Source organism: Delphinus delphis, chromosome 8 (genome assembly GCF_949987515.2).
Source record: "Delphinus delphis chromosome 8, mDelDel1.2, whole genome shotgun sequence".
Lineage (NCBI taxonomy): Eukaryota > Metazoa > Chordata > Mammalia > Artiodactyla > Delphinidae > Delphinus > Delphinus delphis.
The window spans coordinates 96,313,281-96,334,577 of NC_082690.1; the positions used below are offsets into that span (position 1 = coordinate 96,313,281).

A 21,297-nucleotide genomic window follows, 5' to 3' on the forward strand; every position below is an offset into this window, starting at 1 on the left:
GGCCACCAGGGAAAACATGGGGGAGACCCCAGCTCATACCACGTGAACCTGCACCCGGCTTTCCCCGGAGCCTCTCAGGCTCCCATCCCTGCCAACCTTACCACCGCCCCGGTGTCAGCCCCAATGCTGGCTGGTGCCTGACGCTCCTTTCCCACAGCAGAACAGCCTTTTGCTCTCAAGCAGGAGTTCAGGACTTGAGGTGCCGCTCTGCACTGAGCCGGGCCCACCATCACCGGGCTCCACCACGGAGCGGCTGGCAGGCAACAGGCCCCGGCAGGGGGAGGGGCAGACAGAGGCTCCGGCCAGAAGACACAGGGGCAGCTGTCATCCACTGTCTAGGTTCAGCCTCGTTTGTCGTCAGTAGGGACCGGTGAGAGAGAAGCAGCATTCACTCCCGCAGCTGTGGTGGCAGGCAGGTTCCCATGCTCGGTGAGGTGAAATGCCAGCTTTCTGTGGCTGGAGGAGCCCAGGTCCCAGTCCTAGCGGTGGCTTCCCAGCTCAGTGACAAGGTGCAGGCTTGTGTCTCCATCACTGGAGGATGCAAAGTCAAAAGGCTATTAGGGGAGATCTAGTGGTGACCAGGGCTGTGTGCAGAGCCTGGCCAGGGTGGGAGCGCCAGGCACCCTGGGCAGTGGGCACGGAAAGGTCACAGGCTTGGACACTGCCAGAGTCAGTTTTATTAGGGCAGAGGGGACCAGGGGACTGAAGGGTTGAGGCACCCCCTGCCCTTCCCCACACCCCAATTGTGGAATGTCTGTCAGCCCCAACTGTAGAAATAAATTTTCTGCCAGGTAGGCAAGTAATCCATGAGTGGCCCTGCAATGACAGAGAGAAGAACAAATTCAGGGCTGAGGGCCAGACTCCAACCTGGCTCTGCTCTACCCAGGGCCCTTCTGAGCCACTGCTGCCCCAATACAGCTGCTCCCATCCCCCAACTCTGCCACCTCCTCCCCCAGCATTGGCAGCGATATCTGTCCTCGTTTACAGACAAGGAGTTTCAGGCTCAGAGCAACCACACGGCTGTCCAGTTGTACATGCTGACGGCCCCAGCCCAGTGCCTCTCTGCTGCGGTGGGATCTCCAAACAGGCTTCTCCAGCAGGCTTCATTCCCGCCATACAGTCTCCACCCACAGAAGCCAGTCTCTTACCACTCGAGAAGCTGTCACCCACCCAACCTGACCTCCCGGGCTCCCTCTCCCAACTGTGCCAAGAATCATATTACAAGGAGACAAAGAGAAAACAGAGTGATGGGCCACACGTGAGATCTGACACACTCAATAATCATCACATCTCCGCCCCATGCTTACTTGTGACCAGGCCAATGCCTGGGACATGGTCTGCCAGCAGCTGGAGCAAAAAGAGGATCTTGGCCCTGCAAGAAAGGAGCAGGTTGAGTAGGCGGTATGGGTCCCTGCAAATGCAGGTGCTAAGAAGCCTCCACTGACTACCTGACTAAAGGCAGTGCCTCTCCGAAGACAGAAAGTCACTCTGTGGATCAAGCACATCCTCCAGGACAGAAGGACGAGACCTCTGGTCCTGCCGTCCCCCAGCCACATGCCTGGAAAGCTCACACCTCAGCCCGCAACTGGAAAGCAGCCGGGCTCTAGACACTATATTGTGTGACAATAAAAAAAGCAGAAGGAAGATGCTCTTCCCAGCCTACACCCCAGAGGCCCCTCAGCATCCTGCTCCCTGTTCTCTGGGGAAACAAGAAATTTCTCTGACGGGTTTCTGGACCACCCTTCTCAGTCCAGGCCACTGCCCTAAGGGTGCTGGACTGGCAAGGTCAGCAGGAGACCGAGCCAAACTGGAGGTCTGCAGCCTGGGAAGCCACCTCTGCCATTACCATCTCCCAACCCCTCAGTTTAATGAGATACTGGGGCTATAATGTTTCCTCTGTAGAGTGCAAGCAATCTGTAGGGGGGAGGTCATATGATCCAAATAAGTCTCCAGAATGTTTCCTCTAGAGTATGGAAGAGGATTTGGCTTTAGTACCTTATGAGCTTTTAAACTTACCTGAAAATAGGAACTGCCAGGCAGTTACTTTCACTCAGGTGGTTATTAAACATGACCTAAGCTTACTTTCTATTGTCTCACAAAGTAAACAGAGGTTGTACGGACAAAACGTTAAGTACAATTGCAACTGAACACTCCAGACTTTAAGCAGCATACTTGTTATGACCTGGACAGAGGGGGTCCCGGGAGCCTCCAGTCTGTCTCACAGCCCCAGTCGCTGTACAGGGACCCCTCGTCAAATCTCGGTCTGACCTCAGGAGAGGTCTTTGGGAGACTCGGCCCCAGCAGGCCTCTGTCTGTCTGGCTGTGGCTGGGAGCTCTGGACCCTCACAGGGGATGGCGTGAGGGCTGGGCAAGGCAGGGACGGGTCAGGAGAGTACACGGACGTGGAATCTGGCTCTGCCACTGGCTAGTGGTTCTGTTTCAGTTTCCCAACCTCTTTGAACCTCAAGTGTCTCCTGTGAGAAGTGGGGATAATTCCAACTATTTGAAAGGACGATGGGCAAGCGAGCCGAGGATGTACTGACAGAAAGTTCACGCCCATGACCCCAGTGGCCCTGCCCTCAGTGAGCTGCCTACCAACAACAGCTGAAGCTGCACCCAGGGGGGACGGCCCCGAGAAATCAGGGAGTGACCGCACCAGGAACAGCACATAGTGCGTGCTCAGTGAACCCAGATCAGGGAAGGAGGGGGGAAGGGAAAGCGTGAACAGGGGTGGGGCACCGTGACCCACTTCCCTCCCCTCTGCTTCGCCGAGGTGGGCCCTGCCATTCTAGGGGCCGGATCCTTACTCGGAGAAGCGGTCGTAGAACGGGGAGCGCAGCAGGTAGTAGAGCAGCAAGATGGTCCGGCGCCGCAGCTCCAGCCGCTCCCTCCGGGTCAGGCCCTTCCTCTCGCTCAGGAGGCTCAGGCTGGGGGGAGCGGACAAGGTTAGGACCAGCAACAAGAGTAACAGGGACCCCTGCCTGCCCAGGTGACGCCAGGCCTGCAGCACAAAGCCCGGCAGAGGGAATGGAGCCCCCAGGCAGGCCCAGGCTCACCTGGTCACATCCACGACACCAGACAGGAGCCAGGGTGTCCACGACCGCTGACCCCATAGGCCCAGGCTGAGCACTGACGGCCAAGGCGTCAAGGATGTCTCCAGCACGTGGCCCGCCCTGCCCACTCCCGTCTATCCCGCCCCACCCCAGGCCAAAGATACAGTGCAGCAGGGGCCGGGCAATATACAAGGACTCTGCGATGGTCTCCTGCAGCCCCAGCGGGGTGGGGGTGATGCTCAGCTCCTCGTGCTGCTGCTGCCGTCCCTCCCGCTGCTGGGGGGCTCCCCAGTGCCTTGAGTGCAGGGACGGAGCTAGAACACAAGAGCAGCAGATGAGCAGCCAGGCCCAAGCCGGGGCGGGGCAGGGGGAGGGCGGGCAGTGACGAAAGCCAGGCCCTCAGGCCCATGCTGACCTCAGCACCGAGGTGCCGCATCCGGCTACATCCTACACTTACTGTCCTGGAGAGTTCGCACCACTCGCTTTGACCGCTTCCCCACATATGACTGCTCCTGGCTGCCCGGGCTGCGGTCACCATCTAGAAGGAACAGACACAACGTCTTACCGTCAGAGGGACATGTTTCCAGCAGAGCCTGCAAAGAATGTGCGCGCAGTGAACGCCTGTGGGCTAAGGGAAGAATGGATACGCTTGTACTAGAGCAGAAGCTAAGTCAAGGACACCACAGCAGACGCTGTGGCTGGGAGCTGTCCACGGTGGGGAGCATTCTGCAGCCCTCCCCAGCCTGAGGAAAGGCCGGTAATCACCTGTGGCAGACGAGCCAGCCAAGAACCAAGGCTTCCCAGGCTCTGGAACAAGGCAGGGAAGACCCTTGGTCTATGGGGACCACAGCACCAAAGTGGCCATACTGGCACTTCCCTGGCAGTCCAGTGGTTAAGACCCTGCACTTCCACTGCCAGGGTCGTGAGTCCAATCCCTGGTCAGGGAACTAAGATTCCGCATGCCGTGCTGCACGGCCACACAAAAAACAAAAAAAACGAAGGGCTGTATCTTCTCAGTGCTTTGCTTTCAACATGACCATGAAGAGAAGGGAAGAGAGACAAAGAACTGCCCCCACCCAAGGTCAGGAGAGTAAGGCCCAGAGGCCAACAGATGATGGGCCCAAAGCCTTGAAGGGACAGATCTGCTGGGTACCCTGCCTCATGAGGCTGTGCTCTTGATACAGAACCAGGCCCGAGACAAGACTGGCAAGACCCCTGCCTCCCACTGATGCTCTGTGCCCTCTTCTTGCAGCCCACAAAAAAGAATGAGGATTCTGACATCAAAAGTCCTGAGTTTAGGATCTAATCCTGCCTCTGACCTCATCATTCTTTTTCTTCTCTAAAGTACAGGGTGATGAAAACAAATGAGTTGACGAGGACAGATGTGCTCCACGAACGACAATGCCGTATTCACGTGGGTCAGCTCTCAATCTACAGAGCAGCCCCATGCCCGTCTCGCCCCAGAGCAGGGAAGCGGCTTACCTTGCGACGGCGCCTGGGCCTCCCTGTCCAGCGGAACGATGGGGGGTGAGGTCTGGAGACCAGCCTTGAACCAGATCAGCAGGAACATCCGCAGTACAGCCCTGGGTTGGGAGTACGGCGAGGCTGGCGTGGGGAGGTGGCTAGCCAGCCGGGGGTCAGGGCTGCTCTGCTGAACACCATCTGTACAGCTGGCCTCAGGTACCCCCACCCAGGGCTGGCCCCCCACATTCCCAACATACTTGGCCAGCTGGATGAGGGCAACGACGAGCCAACGCCCCACTTCGCCCCACACCTTGGCAGCCCCCATCTCCATGAACACCTCCACGCACTCCAGCACGCTCAGCCATGTCAGCAGCTTTTGCTGGGACAGGGACTGCAAGAACCCCAGGCCAATAGGTCAGGGGGCACCCCCCAGTTTCAGCCCCTCCCCCTAGAGGACGCCTCTGACAAGAGATGTGGATTTTCCTCCTTCCAAGACTAAGGGTGTAAGCCTGAGTTCTCCTGCTGGGAAAGGCTATCCTACCCTCTGACACCCAGTCTCTTCACCTGATAAGGGCACCTGAACACTTCACCTAATGCGACGGCTTGAGGCTCAGACGGATGCAGCCTCATCTCGTAACTCTATGAGATCATAACATGTGCTACCACAGGGGCTGGTGGTTACTAGTTTGTTCCCGAGCCCCCATGCTTCCCACCCTCAGGTCCTGGCACAATTCTTACCACAGGTAACTTTCTTCGAAGCTCCTTCCGTAGGATCCCGTCATTGAGCAGCACGAGCAGGTTGGAGGCAGAGTACACTGAGGGGTAGAGTGTGGCCTTGAGAGGCTGGCTCTGTAGCCTCTACCCCCTCACCTTCTCCCTAGCGCGGCAGGGATCACCTGTCACCTGCTGTGCTCAGCCACCCACACACTGTGGAAACCAACATGTCTCCCCACCCACTTCCTCAGAACTCCACACTCCCCAAAATGATCTCTCAGGTGGGCGGCTGGAACAAGAAAGGATGGTTTGATCTCTATGACAAAACAGCTACTGCCCTGCTGGATAGCACTGGTCATCCAGCTGCCCAGAAGTGCCCATCATGCTCCAGACAGACACAGATGTGCAGTCTCACTTCCTGGCCTTTGCTCTCTCTCTGCAGCCTGTCCCTGAAAGTTTGTTCCATCTCTACCTTTCAAAAGCTAGCTCACCCTTTCAGGACCTGTACCTCCTGTACTCACTGGGTGAACACCACTGAGGCAGTTACAGTCTGCGGAGTCTGGAATCTGGGAGATCTGGGTTTGAATCCTGGTTCTGGGACCTTCAGTGGCTGTTCCTTAACCTCATTTAAACTTCTGTCCCCTTAACTGGACAATGAGGACCACAGCAGTACCCACCTCACATGACTGTAGAGAGGATTAAGTGAGCAAAAGCAGAAAGAGTGTTTCGCTCAGCCTCCTGACCAGTCAAGGTCCCCAGACACGTCTCTCAACTATGGAGACATACACGGAGGACCTAGGATAGTGGACGCTGTACCCTTGTCTGATTCAGTCACTGAACAGGATGAGCTAACGGGAAATCTGAAACGGGGTGGTCACCTCTCTGGGAAGCCCTCCCCCACCCTACCGCCCCCCACTCTCCCCAAAGCCCGGCTCACCCAGCTCTGACAGCTCGTGCGAATCTGCGAAACGACCTGAGGAGAAAGCACACAAGGAGGCGTCGATGAGAGTTTGCCTCACCACGCGGCTTCGGGTCCCTGGACGTTCCCGCCCTACGCCCTACGGGAACCTGGAAGGAACTTCTCAAACAGAGCTATCACTACCCTGACTCCGCAGGGAAGGGAGCCAGTGGGGTCAGAGGTCAGAGTCCCGAAGGGATTGGTCAATGGTCAGGGTGGCACCTGCCAGCAGGTAACTGAGGCCCCGCACTGCCGTCTCCAGCTGGGCCGTGGCAGCCGGATGACGAGTCACGTACTCCTGGTAGAGGAGGCCCAGGAGCCGCAGCTTCTCCATCCTGCCCTCGGGACCGATAGACCCACGGACCTACAGCGCGACTGGCTACGGCGCCCTGCTTCCGGCGCACTCCTTCCCGCTTCCGGTCTTAGGCCCGCCTCTGCGTTGCTTAACTTCCGCGGGCCAGAAGAATGGTGACTTGAAGGGCCATTGAACCACTCTTCACCCCATTTCGTAAATCACCCCCCACCAGGGTAGCGTTAACCAACTCCGGGCCTAATCTCGCCCTCCCTACTCCTTCAGGTCATTGGTTAACACACTCTGCGCTCCCGACCCCAATTGTCCGAACCGGCTCTTCCGCCTTCCGGGTTGGCTGTCCTTGCGCCTGCGCAGTTATAGCTCCAGGAACGCTTCCCGCGGCAGTCTGAACAGTTCATTCTAGAGTGGAGACCAAAAGCCTAAGGTCTTTCCAATAGAACGCCGACAGGCTCGAACGGGAGGACTGGATTTTCAAGAGCTGCGAGGTAGCGCGCAGAAAGGAGCCTCCGTCAGACTTGGGGAGGTGCGGGGACAGCCTAAGGACAGTCGCGTTTGGCAAGTTGCCTTGTCTCCCGACCCCCACCAGAGGTAGTGCTGGGGAAACTGAGGCAGCGAGGAGTCCAGCCTCTCACGCACTCACGATCCCCTAGCCAGCACCGTTAGTGCCTCGGCTTTGGCCCCAGCACCCACATGGACTGTGCCCCCCTTCAAAAGCGCCCACCCGCAGACCCATCTTCACAGAGAAAACCCTGGCCCGGGTTTCTGCTCTCGGCTCAGGGTGACCTTAATCAGGACTTTCCCTTCCTTGGGCCTCAGGTTTCCCCATCTGTAAAATGGTTAGAGGGCAGGCTTGGTCCTCGAACTCGGGATCAACCTCAAAGCGCTTTTCGGCACTCGGGTGCACCTTCCGGCTCTCAGTTTCTCCCCAAGAAATGGGGGCTTCTCCAGGGAATCTCTTCCAAGACGGGACAGCCTCCCCGAAAGGGGCGGCGGCGGGAGAGGAGCGCCCCGAGGTAGAGGGAACGGATGCTCTGGAGACGCCGCCGCCGATTGGCTGTGAGCAAAGGGGCGGGGCATGGCTGGGGCCGCGGGGCTGCGCCGTTATGGTACTCTGAGAATAGTACTGTACTACATTGTTTTACCTAATCCGCTCCACCAGATACTATCTCCACAAGAGGAAAGGATCCGCTTAAGAACGCCCAGTCAAGACTGGAATCCTGGTCTAGTCTGACCACAGAATCTAGGCATTTTAACACAGCCACCAAGAAACCACAGGTCATCCTTGCATTCCCTCCTGCAAGCCTCTTCCCCAGCTTAGTTTTCTTCTATATCAGGTGGGGAATCGAATCGTAACTGCCCTCCCCACCCATGCCAAGGAATGAAAACTCGGGGCCTAAGGAGAGGCAAAGGTCCTGGAGAACAGAGGTGGCGGCCATGGGCATCATCTACACCATTTTTCACCACTTCCTGGGTGCCAGGTTCACTCACACTTGACTCCTCCTAGCCACCTGTCTAGGTTGGTGTGAGCTACTTTTCACAGATGGGGAATAAGAGGCCCAAGGAGGGGAAAGGACTTGTCTCAGGAGGTCACACACAGCATGGCACTGGCCGAACAGACCACAGTGAGAGTCTCCTGTGATAGGGCCCTGTCTCCTACTGTCCACGGCTCAGCAAGAGCAGCGACTGTTGAGGCCACTTGGTCATGAGTCAAGTTAGCAACTGGGATTAAGACCAGTGCTCAGGGCATTTAGCGTGGGGCTCTTTCTCCCTTCCTCCCTACATCTCATCATCTTAATGAACTTGTTCCCCAAACCTCATCAGTGGTACTCCTCTAGCCCCTCCGTCTGCGGCTGCGGAGAGAATGAGGAAGGGAACTGTGCGGTTTCTTCAGCACTCCCAGGGCTGTTGGTTCTGTGCTTCTGGGGAGGAGAGAGGCACACCGCCGCCTCCCCCCCCCCCACATTCTTGGACAGAATATAAGGGACACTGGGGCTGGAGCCTCTTTCTCTTCCCTCCCTCAGGACTGGGAAGGAAGGGATCATGAGCTCAGCCAGGCTGGCAGCAGCAGGGCTGCCTGAATTTCCTCTTCAGATCCTGTGCCTGATTAGGTCTCAGAGACAAAGAGTGGCCGTGTGTGCAGGAGGTTCCCAGGGCAACCCCGCCCTACTGGGCCCCTGCCTGGATTTGGTCACCTGGCTGGGCTTTGAAGGGCCTTTGGGCAGGTTGGACCTGATCCTGCCTCCTTCACTCTGCCCTGAACCACAGGGGAAGAGAGCTAGACCAGTCTGACAGGTCTAGCTCAGATGTGGACATTGAGGCTCAGAGGGGGGGCCTGACTAGTCTAAGGTCACACAGCAAAGTCCTGGGCAGAGCTGGGTCTCGGGCCTAGAAGACCAGCACCCTTTCATATGCCCATGCCTATCTCGCTTTCCCCCTCCACACCCCAGAAGAATTTCTCGGAGGCCCAGCAAGCATCTCAGCACCTCAATGTCCCCTGAGTGGTAAGGTTGAAAAAGGGGTGGGGCCAGCACTGTGAATGACTACCGTCACTCTGCAGACCCAGCTCCCTCCACAAACTCCCTGGTCAGGCCCTCCCCTGTACCCTATCTGCTCTCTTACATCTAACCCCCCCAGTCTCTGTTGAGGGGCTTGGGGAGGGATTCACCCACACCCACCCCATCTCCAGGCTAGAGATGAGGATTAGGGGACTGGAGGCTCAAAGCTCCAGACGCATGGGTGGACCCTACATCCCCTCATGTCCTCTCAGTTCCTACACGTTTGAGGAGCCTCATCAGTCTCCATGGTAACCACTGCCCCTGGCCTCCAAAGGCCCAAAGCCAGACCTTCCTTGCAGACTCCCCATTTCCCAGAGAAAGGCATCCTGGCCTCAGAGCAGGAGGCTTGGGGGGAGGGGGTCTCAGGCTGGGCTGCTCTGCCACCACTTCTTTTGGGGCTGGGGCCTCTCAGACCCTCATTTTTTATAGCTGGAAGCTGGGCTGAAGGACACAGCCTGAAACCCTTTCCAGGTCACAGTGAGGTCCAGTGAGTCCCATCCATGTTCAGCACATACTTACAGGCCCTGGTTGGGTGCTGGGGTCCCAGTCCAGGGAGCAGCTACCTTCTAGGGGAGACATAGGCTATAAGCAAGTCAATAAGGGCAACTTGTAAGGAGTGCTAGGAAAACAATATAAACCAAGGGATGTGAAAGGAGAGGCCTACCTTGTGAGAATCTGACAGAATCCAGGCAGGATTCTAGGGCAGTTTCTAGGGCAGGAGACCCTTATGGAGGAGCAGCTCTGAAACTCTGTCTGCAGGGTAGAGCCGCGGGAGGGGCCAGAGGGTGTTCTAACAGGTCACTTCAGCTCTGCGGGGAGAATCATGCCTGTGTCACAGGACTGATGTGAGGGGTAACTGCAGTGAGGCTGTGGAACCTCAGCATAGGTCCTGGCACAGAAGCATACACGCTCAGTCAACCGTGGTTGTTTGTTCCCAGCCCAGAGCGTCGGTAACCCCTCCAGGGCGGAAGGTCGGGGGGGAAAGGAAGAGATGCAGGCCGGGCGCCAGGCACATTCACGACGGTCTAGTGAAGGGTTGGGGATCCCCGGCCCTGCCCGGGAAGCCCAGGCCGCCTGAGTCAGTAAGGCCCCTCGCCAACTCTCGGGCAGGAAGCGACCTTCACAAGGCCGCTTTATGCTGCCAGGACACCTGGACTGAGTGGGGGTGGAGCAGACGGGGAGGAAAGCGGGGACTCCAAGTGCTCCACTGCTCTCCTGGGCGAGTCTCGGCCGGCCCCGCCTCCCGCCCCCTGAGCAGGTGTCCGGACCCGTGAGGCCCGGCCTTCCAGCCCGCCCCCTCCCTCTTAACTCCGGCTACTCCTTTGATCCCGGGTCTGGGGATACGGCCCCTCCCGCAAGGGAAGGTTCGGGGGAGGAGATGGGGCAGGGAAGAGGGGGATGGGCTCAGAGCAGGTAGTTGGGACTGGTCCTTCCTGGGTGGCTGCCCCCAAGCCCTCCAGCCATCCTGAGGGTTCCCGGGTTTCGTCCCCCCACTGTAGGGGTCCTCGTAAGCCCGGGCAGGGGCGGGGCGGGGCCTCCCTCTCCCCCCCACCCCGGGGAGGGGTCTCCCCGCCCCTTCGGATTCAGCCAAGCGGAGATGAAACCTGAACCCAGGTTGGGGGCGGGGCTGGCTCCCGCTCCGACCGGGCTGGCCTGCTCCTTCATCTCCCCTTTGCCTGCACCCCAGCCGTCTTCTGAGAGAGTAAGGTCGGGATCCCCAAGACGCTGGAGCAGGTGAGGTGGCGACTCAGCGTGGGAGAGAAGATCGGGTGGCCGTCGGGCCCCACCGCCCAAGGCTGACTCTCCTCTCTCCCTCCCTGGTCCACAGGGCCCGCGATGGAGCCCACAGCCCGGGGTCGCGCCCCGCCGTGAGCACCCCCTGCCCACAGCCATGCTGCCCCGAGGGCGCCCCCGGGCGCTGGGGGCCGCAGCACTGCTGTTGCTGCTGCTTGTGATCGGTTTCTTCCTGTTCCGTGGGGACCTGGACTGTGAGCGCAGCGAGCGGGAGGCGAGTGGGGGCGGGGGTGACCCGAGATCCTTACCCAGGTCGCTAACGCCACGTGTACTTCCAGACGAGCGGCCGCGGCCGCGGGGGACTGCTGCCTTCGACGGAGACCCGCCGGCAGACCCCGGGGGCCACAACGGCTCGGATTGCATCCCGCCGCGGCCGCGGCCGCCCAAGTGCGAGGTAGGTAGGTGCGCACGGCCCCTGGCGGTGGGAATCTCAGGGGCGGCGCGCCCCCAGCCCAGGGACCTGGACACCTGTGGGAATCCCGACACCTGGTGTGGGTTCTGGCACTGACCGGCCAGCTGGGGGCGCCTGGAGTTCGCACCTCCCCTTCTCCTGTCCTGGCCTCCCTATTTGTGAAATGAGGGGGTGTACTCCCACGCTGCGGAGTCCCCCTCGACACTCCTGCCTAGCTCTGATGCCGGGTGGGGCTACACTGCCCTGGGCCAGGTGAGCCCAACCATGGGTCCTTACCGTCGAGGGGAGGAGGAGGCTGCTGCCGACCTGGTGTCCCCTCCCCAGCTCTTGCAGGTGGCTATCGTGTGTGCGGGTCATAACTCCAGCAGAGACGTCATCACCCTGGTGAAGTCCATGCTCTTCTACAGGTACAGCCAGGAGTGTCCCTCTCCTCACTTGAAGGTGGTTGTAGGAATATCCGGAGCTGGGTACAGAAAAGCTCTTGGCAGAAGTTGGTGCTGCCACTTCTGAGCCCCTCGAAGGGTAGGGCTTCTCCCGTGTAGTTCCTTCTGGGGCCTTCAGCTTTCCTCCCTTGTCCTTCCTGAAGGAAAAATCCACTGCACCTCCACTTGGTGACTGACGCCGTGGCCAGGAACATCCTGGAGACGCTCTTTCACATGTGGATGGTGCCTGCTGTCCAGATCAGCTTCTACAACGCTGATGAGCTCAAGGCAGGAGCCCTGACCCTTCTGCACCCATCCCCAGCCATCCCCAGCCCCCTGCTTCCTCCCAGGGTTGTGGGGGATCACGGGGAGAACAGGTTAGAGCTGCCTGGGACCTCCAGTCCCATCACATCTACTGAAGCTCAAATCCCTCACCCTCCTGGGGCCCACCCCTTCTTCCCCCTGTGTCACCTGAGTATGTTCTGGCACTCGTAGGCCCTTCTCTTGCAGGCTCATGCCCTGTCCTTCCACCCACAGCCCCAGGTCTCCTGGATACCCAACAAGCACTACTCTGGCCTCTATGGGCTAATGAAGCTAGTGCTGCCCAGCGCCCTGCCCCCTGACCTGGCCCGTGTCATTGTCCTGGACACAGATGTCACCTTTGCCTCCAACATTGCAGAGCTCTGGGCACTCTTTGCTCACTTTTCTGGTGAGAGGCCTGGGACCCCACCCCAGTCAGCCCCTTTCCCTGGCCCATGCAGGCCTCCCTGTGGCCTAGCCCTGAGCCGAGGTCCAGTGGCAGCCTCAGGCAGCTCCCTCGTGCCCTCCCCTCCCAGACAAACAAGTGATTGGTCTCGTGGAGAACCAGAGCGACTGGTACCTCGGCAACCTCTGGAGGAACCACAGGCCCTGGCCTGCCTTGGGCCGGGGATTTAACACAGGTGGGGACAGTTCGGGGGGGCGGGGGAGGCAGGAGGGGCGGCCACTGGTCCTTGGGCCCCAGGGGCTGGCTAGGGCACAGAATGATTGGAAGACCCCCCAGGAAGAACGGTTCTGTAGAAGGAACACTGGGAGAAGAGCCAGAAATCACAGTTCCACCCTTGTCTGTACATGCTGAATGACTATGGCCAAATCACTCGGTTCCTCTGAGCCTCAGTTTTCTCATGCATTAAATGGTGGTGACTTTAGCAGCCCTGGGATCACCAGATTTGAGAAGATGGTTGTGGAGGTGCTCTGTAAGCTGTGCTTTGCCTCCCCTTCACCCCCAAGAGGATGAGTTGCTGATAGAGCTAGTACATGCTCACATCTGAACAGTGAGAAAATACCAACACGTCACAAAATAAGCATTCAAAAGACACTTTCTTGAGCCCTGGCCCCAGAAGCTGGTCATCCCAGGTGGGCATGACAACCTCTCCCCATGAGCAGGCGTGATCCTCCTGCGGCTGGACCGGCTCCGGCAGGCTGGCTGGGAGCAGATGTGGAAGCTGACAGCCACACGGGAGCTTCTCACCCTGCCTGCCACCTCACTGGCTGACCAGGTCTGGGGGAGCTTTTGAGGGGGGGTGGGGCAGGCTCTGGGCCGAGACGTGATGGCTGTCTCTGCCCAGGACATCTTCAATGCCATAATCAAGGAGCACCCGTGGCTGGTGCAGCCCCTGCCCTGCGTCTGGAACGTGCAACTGTCAGACCACACGCTGGCTGAGCGCTGCTACTCAGAGGCGTCCGACCTCAAGGTGAATGGGGTAGGGGGACCGAGTGGTGGTGATGGGCCCAGGATGGGGACTCCTGTTCCCTGCTCCCATCCCCCCGCCGATGCCCTCCCTGGTCCCAGGTGATCCACTGGAACTCACCAAAGAAGCTTCGCGTGAAGAACAAGCATGTGGAATCCTTCCGCAACCTCTACCTGACCTTCCTGGAGTACGATGGGAACCTGCTGCGGAGAGAGCTCTTTGGGTGCCCGTGCCCGCCCCCTCCTGGGGCCGAGCAGGTGAGAGGGAGCCGCCTTCCCTTCCCTCGGGGAGGCTCTACCCCTCTGCTCTGGTGGGACCCGGCCTTGTCTGGGGCTTGTCCGCCTGCCCCACCCAGCCCGTCCTCCTCTCCCCCATCCCCTCAGTTGCAGCGGGCCCTGGCGCAACTGGACGAGGAGGACGCATGCTTTGAGTTCCGGCGGCAGCAGCTCACTGTGCACCGTGTGCACATCACCTTCCTGCCCCACAAGCCACCGCCCCCCCAGCCCCACGATGTCACCCTGGTGGCCCAGCTCTCCATGGACCGGTGAGGGTGCCGAGGGCAGCCCCAGGGAGCACGGTGTGGTCTGGGACTGGGGGTTTCGAGAGGAGGGTTCCACTTGGTGGAAGGAAGAGCTCTTACTGCCTGATGCTTGAGGAGTTCCAGGAGTTGGAGACACCGGAGATGGTGGAAGGAGCTTGGGCTTTGGGAATCATTCAGATGTCTGGAACTGCCCCTCCGTAGCTGTGGGACCATGGGCAAGGCTTAATATCTCTGGCCCTCAGTTTTCTCATCTGTCAAATGAGAAAGTACCCACCTTGTGGGGTAGTCGTGAAGATTAAATAAGAGCATGTCAACAAGAGCCTGGAAGGTGCTCAGCAAGTCACTTGAGGGGGTGTCTGTGGCAGCTAACGCGGGAGGTATCCCAGCCCTCCCTGGGCTGACCACTCCCCTCACCCCAGGATGCAGATGCTGGAAGCCCTGTGCAGGCACTGGCCGGGCCCCATGAGCCTGGCCTTGTACCTGACAGACGCAGAGGCCCAGCAGTTTCTGCGTTTCGTGGAGACCTCGGTGGTGCTCTCCGCCCGGCAGGATGTGGCCTACCACGTGGTGTACCGTGAAGGTCCCCTCTACCCCATCAACCAGCTTCGCAACGTGGCCTTGGCCCAGGCCCTCACACCTTACGTCTTCCTCAGTGACATTGACTTCCTGCCTGCCTACTCCCTCTACGACTACCTCAGGTGGGTGGAGGAGGGAGAGGAACGGCATGTGAGTGGGTGTGGATGGGGTGGGGGAAGACCCACAGGACCCTGGCGAGTGTGTCCCTGCTCCCTTCTGGGCTGCAGTGTCCTCTGTAAAATGGGGGCGGCATTTGGGTGGGGGCCGTGTCGTTTCTCTGGGCTGCCTAGGAGAGTGACAGTCTGGGAGCAGGTCCTGGGCAGCAGCTCCACGTGTGTCCAGTGGGCTTCAGGGTGAGCTGGCCCCTGAAGTCAGGTCCTACATCTAATAAAAGTAAGAGAACCACTGGGCCCAGCGCTGGAGGCAGAGCCTTCCTAGCTCTCTCCTGCTCATGGGCGCTCCATCCTCAGGGCCTCCATCCAGCAGCTGGAGCTGGGCAGCGGGCGGAAGGCAGCTCTGGTGGTGCCCGCATTTGAGACCCTGCACTACCGCTTCAGCTTCCCCAGTTCCAAGGCCGAGCTGCTGGCCTTGCTGGACGCTGGGTCTCTCCACACCTTCAGGTAGGAGAGGTCACTGCCCTGCCCTGGGGTTCCCCACACTGACCCCCTCCAGCCACGAGCTCCTAGCCTCAGCCTGGCTCCCCACCCTATCCTGCCCCACAGGTACCATGAGTGGCCCCGGGGTCACGCGCCCACAGACTATGCCCGCTGGCGAGAGGCTCAGGCCCCATACCACGTGCAGTGGGCAGCCGACTACGAGCCCTATGTGGTGGTGCCACGTGACTGCCCCCGCTACGACCCCCGCTTTGCGGGCTTCGGCTGGAACAAGGTGGCCCACGTCATGGAGCTGGATGCACAGGTAAGGGTCACCTCGTTGTCTCCAGCCTTGATTTGAATACCTCCAGGCTCAGGGAGCTCATTATACCGCAGTGGGGCACGCTGCACCGTTAGGCGGCACTACTGGGCATTCCACCCCTCTGCAGAACTAAAGCCGTCTGCCTTTGGCCCTGAGTTTGGCTCTTAGCGGCTATCGAATAAATCTGCTCCCCATTCCCCAGAGCTGCCATCTCCCCCCAGCCCAGGCAGCGACTGTCCGCGTGCCCCACCCCCCAGGAATACGAGCTGCTGGTGCTGCCGGAGGCCTTCGTCATCCACCTGCCGCACGCCCCAAGCCTGGACATCTCCCGCTTCCGCTCCAGCCCCACCTATCGTGACTGCCTCCAGGCCCTCAAGGACGAGTTCCACCAGGATCTGTCCCGCCGATACGGGGCTGCTGCCCTCAAATACCTCACCGCCCTGCAGCAGCCCCGAGGCCCCACCTGACCTCACACCTGCCCCCGCACACTCCCTGCAGACAGCACACTCCCTGCAGACACACTAGCGACCTTGCTGCCGCCCCACCCTCCCTGCTATTTAAATTATTTATGGTCTCTGTGGGAAGGGCTGGGGCGGCACCTCCCTTCGCTGCTATCCTATGGCTGGGGGTCTAGTGATCCTCTGCCCCAGCTGGTTTGGGGCTGGTTCCTGCATCCTCACCTGTGACACCCCTTTTTCACAAGTAAAGTTTTAACAGTTCCTTTTCATGTTCCTCTTGGTTTGGGGCATGAGGAAGTGAGCCTGGGGAGGTGCTGAATCTGGCACGGAGGCTGCCGGGACTGGAGTGTGTCCTGTCCACCCTCCCCTGCCCCAAACCCAACACCATGAGTCTGAGAGACTTTATTTGGCTTTATTTAGTAAAATGTTAAAATAAATAAATACAAATTGATCAGCTGCTCTGTATCCCCCCCACCCCCTCAAAACAAAAATCAAACAAACAAAAACAAAAACTTTGAAGCACAAAACTCCAAATACAAGTTCTACCAAGACTGAAATCACAAAGGGCCTGGACAAGAGACAGGTTGGGAGCTGGCTGGCTCTTTTCTGCTCAGAGCTTGCTGACCTCCGGCTGCCCGTCCTGTCCTGCCTTACTGCAGCTTACCCTGGGCTGAGGACCCAATGACACCGGAGAGAGGAGCAGGGGCCAGAGACTGCTGAGGGGACAGTGGAGTCCTCAGGGAAGAAGAGCCTTTGGGAGTGGGGAGTGAAGTGAATTTGTGAGCCCTGCTCTTCCTTTACAAGGGCTATTTTCAAGAGCTCCACCGGGGTCAGCTTCCTTCCCCTTTACTCTGGTGGGAAGGCCAAGAGGAATCTTCTCAAAGGCCACCCCCTCACTTCCTGGAAAGGAGCTGATACTGAAGACGGCTTGAAGTCAGGGTGAGAACAGGTCTCCTGTTTCCTGCCAAGGGTGCCCAGCTGAGGGCTGGGGGTGAGGTCCCCAGTCTTTTAGACAGAGCAAGGTTGCCTCCATCCAAGAGAAGCCATGGAATCGGGAGAACCCAGGGCCTGGAAAATGTACCTGGGCCACCATCCATCCTGCTACCAAAGAGCCTTTTGCCCCTTGGGGTAAAAGTCTCCTAAATTAAGCCCTTTGGATAAATAAGAAAGACCAAACCCTAAAAGGGAGGGAAGGGAGGAAGCCACTTTTGAGTGTGCTGTGTGAGTCGTGAGTTGGCACGAGAGCGCAAGCAGGCCCCACTGGCCCCAAGAGAGTAAGTGTCAGAGATGGCTGGAGCGGCAGCTGCACACGCAGAGACTGAGGTGAGCAGGATACGCGACCACCCTCACAGGAGACGTGTGGGGTGAGCAACTGCGCCCATGCACACCACCTGTCGAGCCTGAGCCAAGCAGCAGCGGGGACAGAGGCAGGCCTGTCGGGAAACCGCGCACTCACATGGCGCCGGCTGGAGGCTGCCACGGCCATGTTACAGGCCCCACACAGGTAAGGCCCACGAGGGGCTGCCCCGAGCCTGGTCTCCCCGCCAGGCACGACCAGCAGGCTTGCGCCAAAAGGGCCCGATAAGGAAGGAAGAAAGCGGAACTCTGGATGAGCTCAGCAGCGGTGAGACAAGACCCAGCAGGCTCCGTGAAAGAAAAAGGACCCGCAGGCCACACTGGCAAGAACATGAGCAGGGATGATGACAGCAACATGACCTCACTGTTTCCAGGGCGCGTCACCTGAGCCACGGGACTGACAAGGGGCGTCCTGATCCAGGGCCCGGGGGGCAGCTCCTTCCTAGAGCCAGACCAGCCGCTCCCTGGCCTCTGAAGTGACTGCAGGCCAGCTGCTCTCAGGTGTGTCTGTCAGCAGCTACACTGGGACACGGGGATAAGCAGCAGAAGGGAAAAAGGGGGAGGGAGGGAGAGGCAGCTCCGGTGGGGCAGTCATGAACGTGTGTCTCAGGCGGTCACAGGGACCCCACAGGTCTGGAGGGACGGAGAGGGTCTTCTCTTGGCAGGACAGTGAAGGAGGAGGAGACTGGGTGACTAGGGCCCTTTCTCTGCAGTAAGGGGTGCTTGGGAATTTTGAGTCCAGAATGCGGGTTCGGGGGCAGCGTTGCCTCGTTTACTCCATACTCGCTGACTTGCACAACAGCTTATGTCTGAACCTGAGGAAGAATCCACACCCAACCCTAGGCAAGGTCAGACTGTGACTACTCACAGCAGCTGGCAAAACCCTGGTCAATTCCTAGCCCTGCCTCCCACCCCCAAGAACCTCCAGGCAGCTCCTTTCTGAGCAAAGGCCTCTAGTGATCACAGTTTCCCCCTGCTTTCAAGAGGATAGGTATTATGTGGCAACCTCCAGCCTCTGGGCCCAGACAAGTCAAATGGGAGGGCTCCAAGACAGGGCGTACAGCCCGCCTCTGGGCTCTGAACCTCTGCCAACTATTCCTCCAACTAGTCCAGGCATCTCCCAAAGCTCCCTGACTAGACATAGCACCTGGGTTTTTGCATGAGGAAAGGGAGCTCCTTTCTTGCCCCCTCAGGCAACCTTGCAGCCAGGTCCTGACTCTGAGGCCTGTGCAGCCCCTCTTAATCCCCTCTTCTAACATCCCAGGAAGATGAACGGAAATGGTTGGTAGAGATGAGACGTTTTACCTAAGGAGTATTTCTCTGTTGCAATTGCTTTCAGGATCCATCTCTGTCTCTCTGGGCCTAACTAGGTGAGGGAGAAACTACTGGGCCCTTTTCCGCCCCTCCTAGACTCTGGCCCTTAGGGGGCGGGCTTGGGAGAGATGCTCTGGGAGTGCCGGGGGTTGCAGAGCCCCCGCCTCCCTCCTGTGGCCAGATGCGCGCAATGGGCTAAAGGTCTCCAGCGGGAGCGCACACTTGACAAAATTTATTTCCCACAAGGCAAGATGATAGAAATGGTCTGAGCCTTTCAGAACCCTGCTTTTCTCAAGAAGAAGACAGGCCAAGCCAAGGCAAGCACCGCATTCTAGCCAAAGGTCACCCAGGAAGCCTGTGGGCGGGCAAAGTGGAGTAAACGCCCATCTCCGGCGACTAGAGCCAGCAGGCGGAGAAAGCAGCTGGAGACTCAGACCTCTCTTCGAAGACATGAAGACACAAAGGCCACCCTGGGCTCTCTGTCTCAGAGACACCACGTCCCCTCAAGACATCTCACTCCCTTGTTCTTTCTAAGCACCAAGGGCTGATGCAGCCTGCCCCCTGCACCCTTCCACCAAAGCCGGGGTGCGTGCGCCCCAATGAGCTTCAGTGGCCATTTCCTTCAAGGCTGTCCCCCAGGCGCTCAAAATGCTGGTGGCTGAAAGACCAAGAGCAGCACCAAAGGAAGGGATCTTATTTAGGCACCAGCCTTCTGCTCTAGCAAAACCCGAGGAGACAACAGGGAGGGCCCTGACACCATCCACACTCCATGTGGGCTTCTGAAACAGGAGCCCAGATCCCTGCACCAAGAAGACAGGACAGTCTTTTCTGAGCAGGGGAGAAGGGTGGGAGAGCTCTGCCCCTGCTCGTCAGGGCCGCAGCCGTCCGGAGGACAGAAATCGTGGAGACTAGCCCACCAGTCTTGAGACACAAACACAGCAAAATGTCATCATGTTCAGCAGGTTCTGTGCTAAAAAATTATAACTACACAGCATTTTCTCCAGTTCTGACACCTTTTTAATAGAAATCACTGTTTTTAGGAAACAAATAGCACTTTTGTAATTTTTTTTTACAATGTTTCTTACCTTGATCTTAATTTAAGTAACACTAGGAAGACCTCAATCTCTTTTATTTTCCTTTTTAATTAAAAAAAAAGTTGTTGTTGTTTTCCCCCAGATACAAAGATTTTTGCCCTTGCATAAAAAAACAGTGCCCCGAACGATGACACAAGGACTCACACAGACTCACTGGACCTCACTGACACTATGATTCCTATTCTACCATGCAAGGTCTCGACTACCCTTAATTGGACTGTCAGCCTGAAAAACAGCTTCTCTATTCCTTATTTTAGTTTTTGTTACCAAAAAAGTAAAATAAACAACAAAATAAAACTTTTTTTTAAAGAAGAAAGAACAGAAACAAAAATTAAAAAAAAAAGAGAAAAGCAACGTCTCCATTCAATTCACACACACCTGGGTCGCGTGCTGCTTCGCTCAGGATCTTCTCTTCTTATAAATATAGAAAAGGGATGGAGCTTGTTTTCAAGTAAAATCACTGATCCACCTTTTTTCCTTCCTCGACACACACACCCTTCTTCCCTGCCCCGGGCAAGGGCCACCTGAGGCCTGGGTCTGCTTGTTCTTGGAGAGGGAAGGTAACCGGACGGTGCCGATTTGCCAAAGCAGGGAAGGAGCTTGGGGAGGGGTGGGGGAGCGGAGTGCTCCGGAGAAGACCCCGGTGGCTGTTTCTTGGTGTCCATCTCTCCGTGCACTGTGCCCGCCCCAGACAATATGAAATACTGCTTATCTGATATACTTTTCCCCACCCCGGCACCCTCCCATTCCCTCCCCATCCCTTCCTCTGGGCACTGGGGTTGGTTAAATCTCGATTTCCTCTTTTTGGTTTTATAGTAGTGAAAGTTTAGAAACAGGAAAGCCCACGCACTCTTTGGACTTGTCTTCTCTACCTAAACAAACAGCTCAGCAAATAAGGGTCTGGAACCTGCTCCCCCCCACCCCGCGGCCCGTCCCCGCTCCCCACCCAACAAAACAAAAGCGAGCCCACGGTGGTGGTGGGGGCTGCCGCAGGCACACACTGGCGTGTAACAGGGAGAGCAAGTGTATTATCCACTCGGCGTGGTGCTGGCCCAGAGCCTCCAGCTGGCACGGTTTCATGTGGCGTGGTCCAGTCTTTGCATGTACACACAGAATAAGAAGGATCAATTGGCAAACTCTGGTGCCACCCGGCACAAGCATCTTCTCTCTCTCTGGAACCAAAGAACCAAAAGAATTCTGTACTTTCCAGAAGAAATCCGGCTTTGCTTGTCTAGAGTCTTCAGTGTTTTGCTCTCCTTGCCACTGGGATCCCGTGGCTTCTCCTAGCAGGGCTCTGTTATTTAGTCTCTTCCCCCTGGTTACAGTTCGCTGTGCAGCTCTGGTTGGAGGAGGAGGGGGGCGGGGAGGGCACCGGCGTGGAGGTGCTGGCGTTGGCAGGGGGAGTGCAGTCCGGGCCGTTGGAGACGGCCCCCAGAGTGGCCTCAGAGTCTACAGGTTTGGAGAGGTCGATGCCGTGGATGAGGCGGATCAGCTGTTTTACCTTCTCCAGGGAGCTGTGCATCTCCTTCTGCCGGGCCAGGATGGTGTTCTTCATTTCCATGCATTTCTGCAGCCAATGAGAAGGGCAGTGGCACTGAGCCTCCGGCTTTTCTGACAGGCCTGGCAGC

The 21,297-nt window shown here is 58.1% G+C and overlaps 3 protein-coding genes across 7 annotated transcripts in view; 1 reads left to right on the top strand and 2 right to left on the bottom strand.

Annotated features, from left to right (window-relative positions):
* Window positions 1-580: 580 nt before the first annotated feature.
* Window positions 581-6,761, bottom strand: PEX16 (peroxisomal biogenesis factor 16). Its single transcript, XM_060018787.1, has 11 exons — window positions 6,412-6,761; window positions 6,169-6,204; window positions 5,256-5,332; window positions 4,775-4,908; window positions 4,536-4,636; window positions 3,511-3,591; window positions 3,218-3,367; window positions 3,057-3,129; window positions 2,808-2,927; window positions 1,308-1,372; window positions 581-816 (listed from the first exon to the last, which is right to left on the bottom strand). The coding sequence occupies exons 1-11, from the start codon at window positions 6,521-6,523 to the stop codon at window positions 758-760; spliced, it is 1,008 nt and encodes a 335-aa protein (XP_059874770.1). The 5' UTR covers window positions 6,524-6,761; the 3' UTR covers window positions 581-757.
* A 3,820-nt stretch (window positions 6,762-10,581) lies between these two features.
* LARGE2 (LARGE xylosyl- and glucuronyltransferase 2) lies at window positions 10,582-16,260 on the top strand. Of its 2 annotated transcripts, XM_060018780.1 has the most exons (15): window positions 10,582-10,791; window positions 10,886-11,045; window positions 11,130-11,245; window positions 11,588-11,670; window positions 11,850-11,973; window positions 12,223-12,394; window positions 12,522-12,626; window positions 13,111-13,223; window positions 13,293-13,418; window positions 13,517-13,672; window positions 13,799-13,959; window positions 14,376-14,654; window positions 15,003-15,152; window positions 15,255-15,450; window positions 15,705-16,260. In XM_060018780.1, exons 2-15 carry the CDS (start codon window positions 10,949-10,951, stop codon window positions 15,912-15,914), a joined length of 2,088 nt encoding a protein of 695 aa, XP_059874763.1. In that variant the 5' UTR covers window positions 10,582-10,791; window positions 10,886-10,948; the 3' UTR covers window positions 15,915-16,260. The 2 variants fall into 2 exon arrangements, with proteins under 2 accessions (XP_059874763.1, XP_059874762.1); XM_060018779.1 differs by having other exon boundaries at window positions 10,886-11,245.
* Window positions 16,261-16,303: 43 nt separating this feature from the next.
* Window positions 16,304-21,297, bottom strand: part of PHF21A (PHD finger protein 21A) — a 194,496-nt gene continuing 189,502 nt past the window's right edge. For all 4 annotated transcript variants that reach the window (XM_060018785.1, XM_060018784.1, XM_060018782.1 and 1 more), the window contains one exon: window positions 16,304-21,236. In XM_060018785.1, coding sequence (XP_059874768.1) covers window positions 20,967-21,236 — 270 coding nt within the window. In that variant the 3' untranslated portion in view covers window positions 16,304-20,966. The remainder of the gene's footprint in view (window positions 21,237-21,297) is intronic.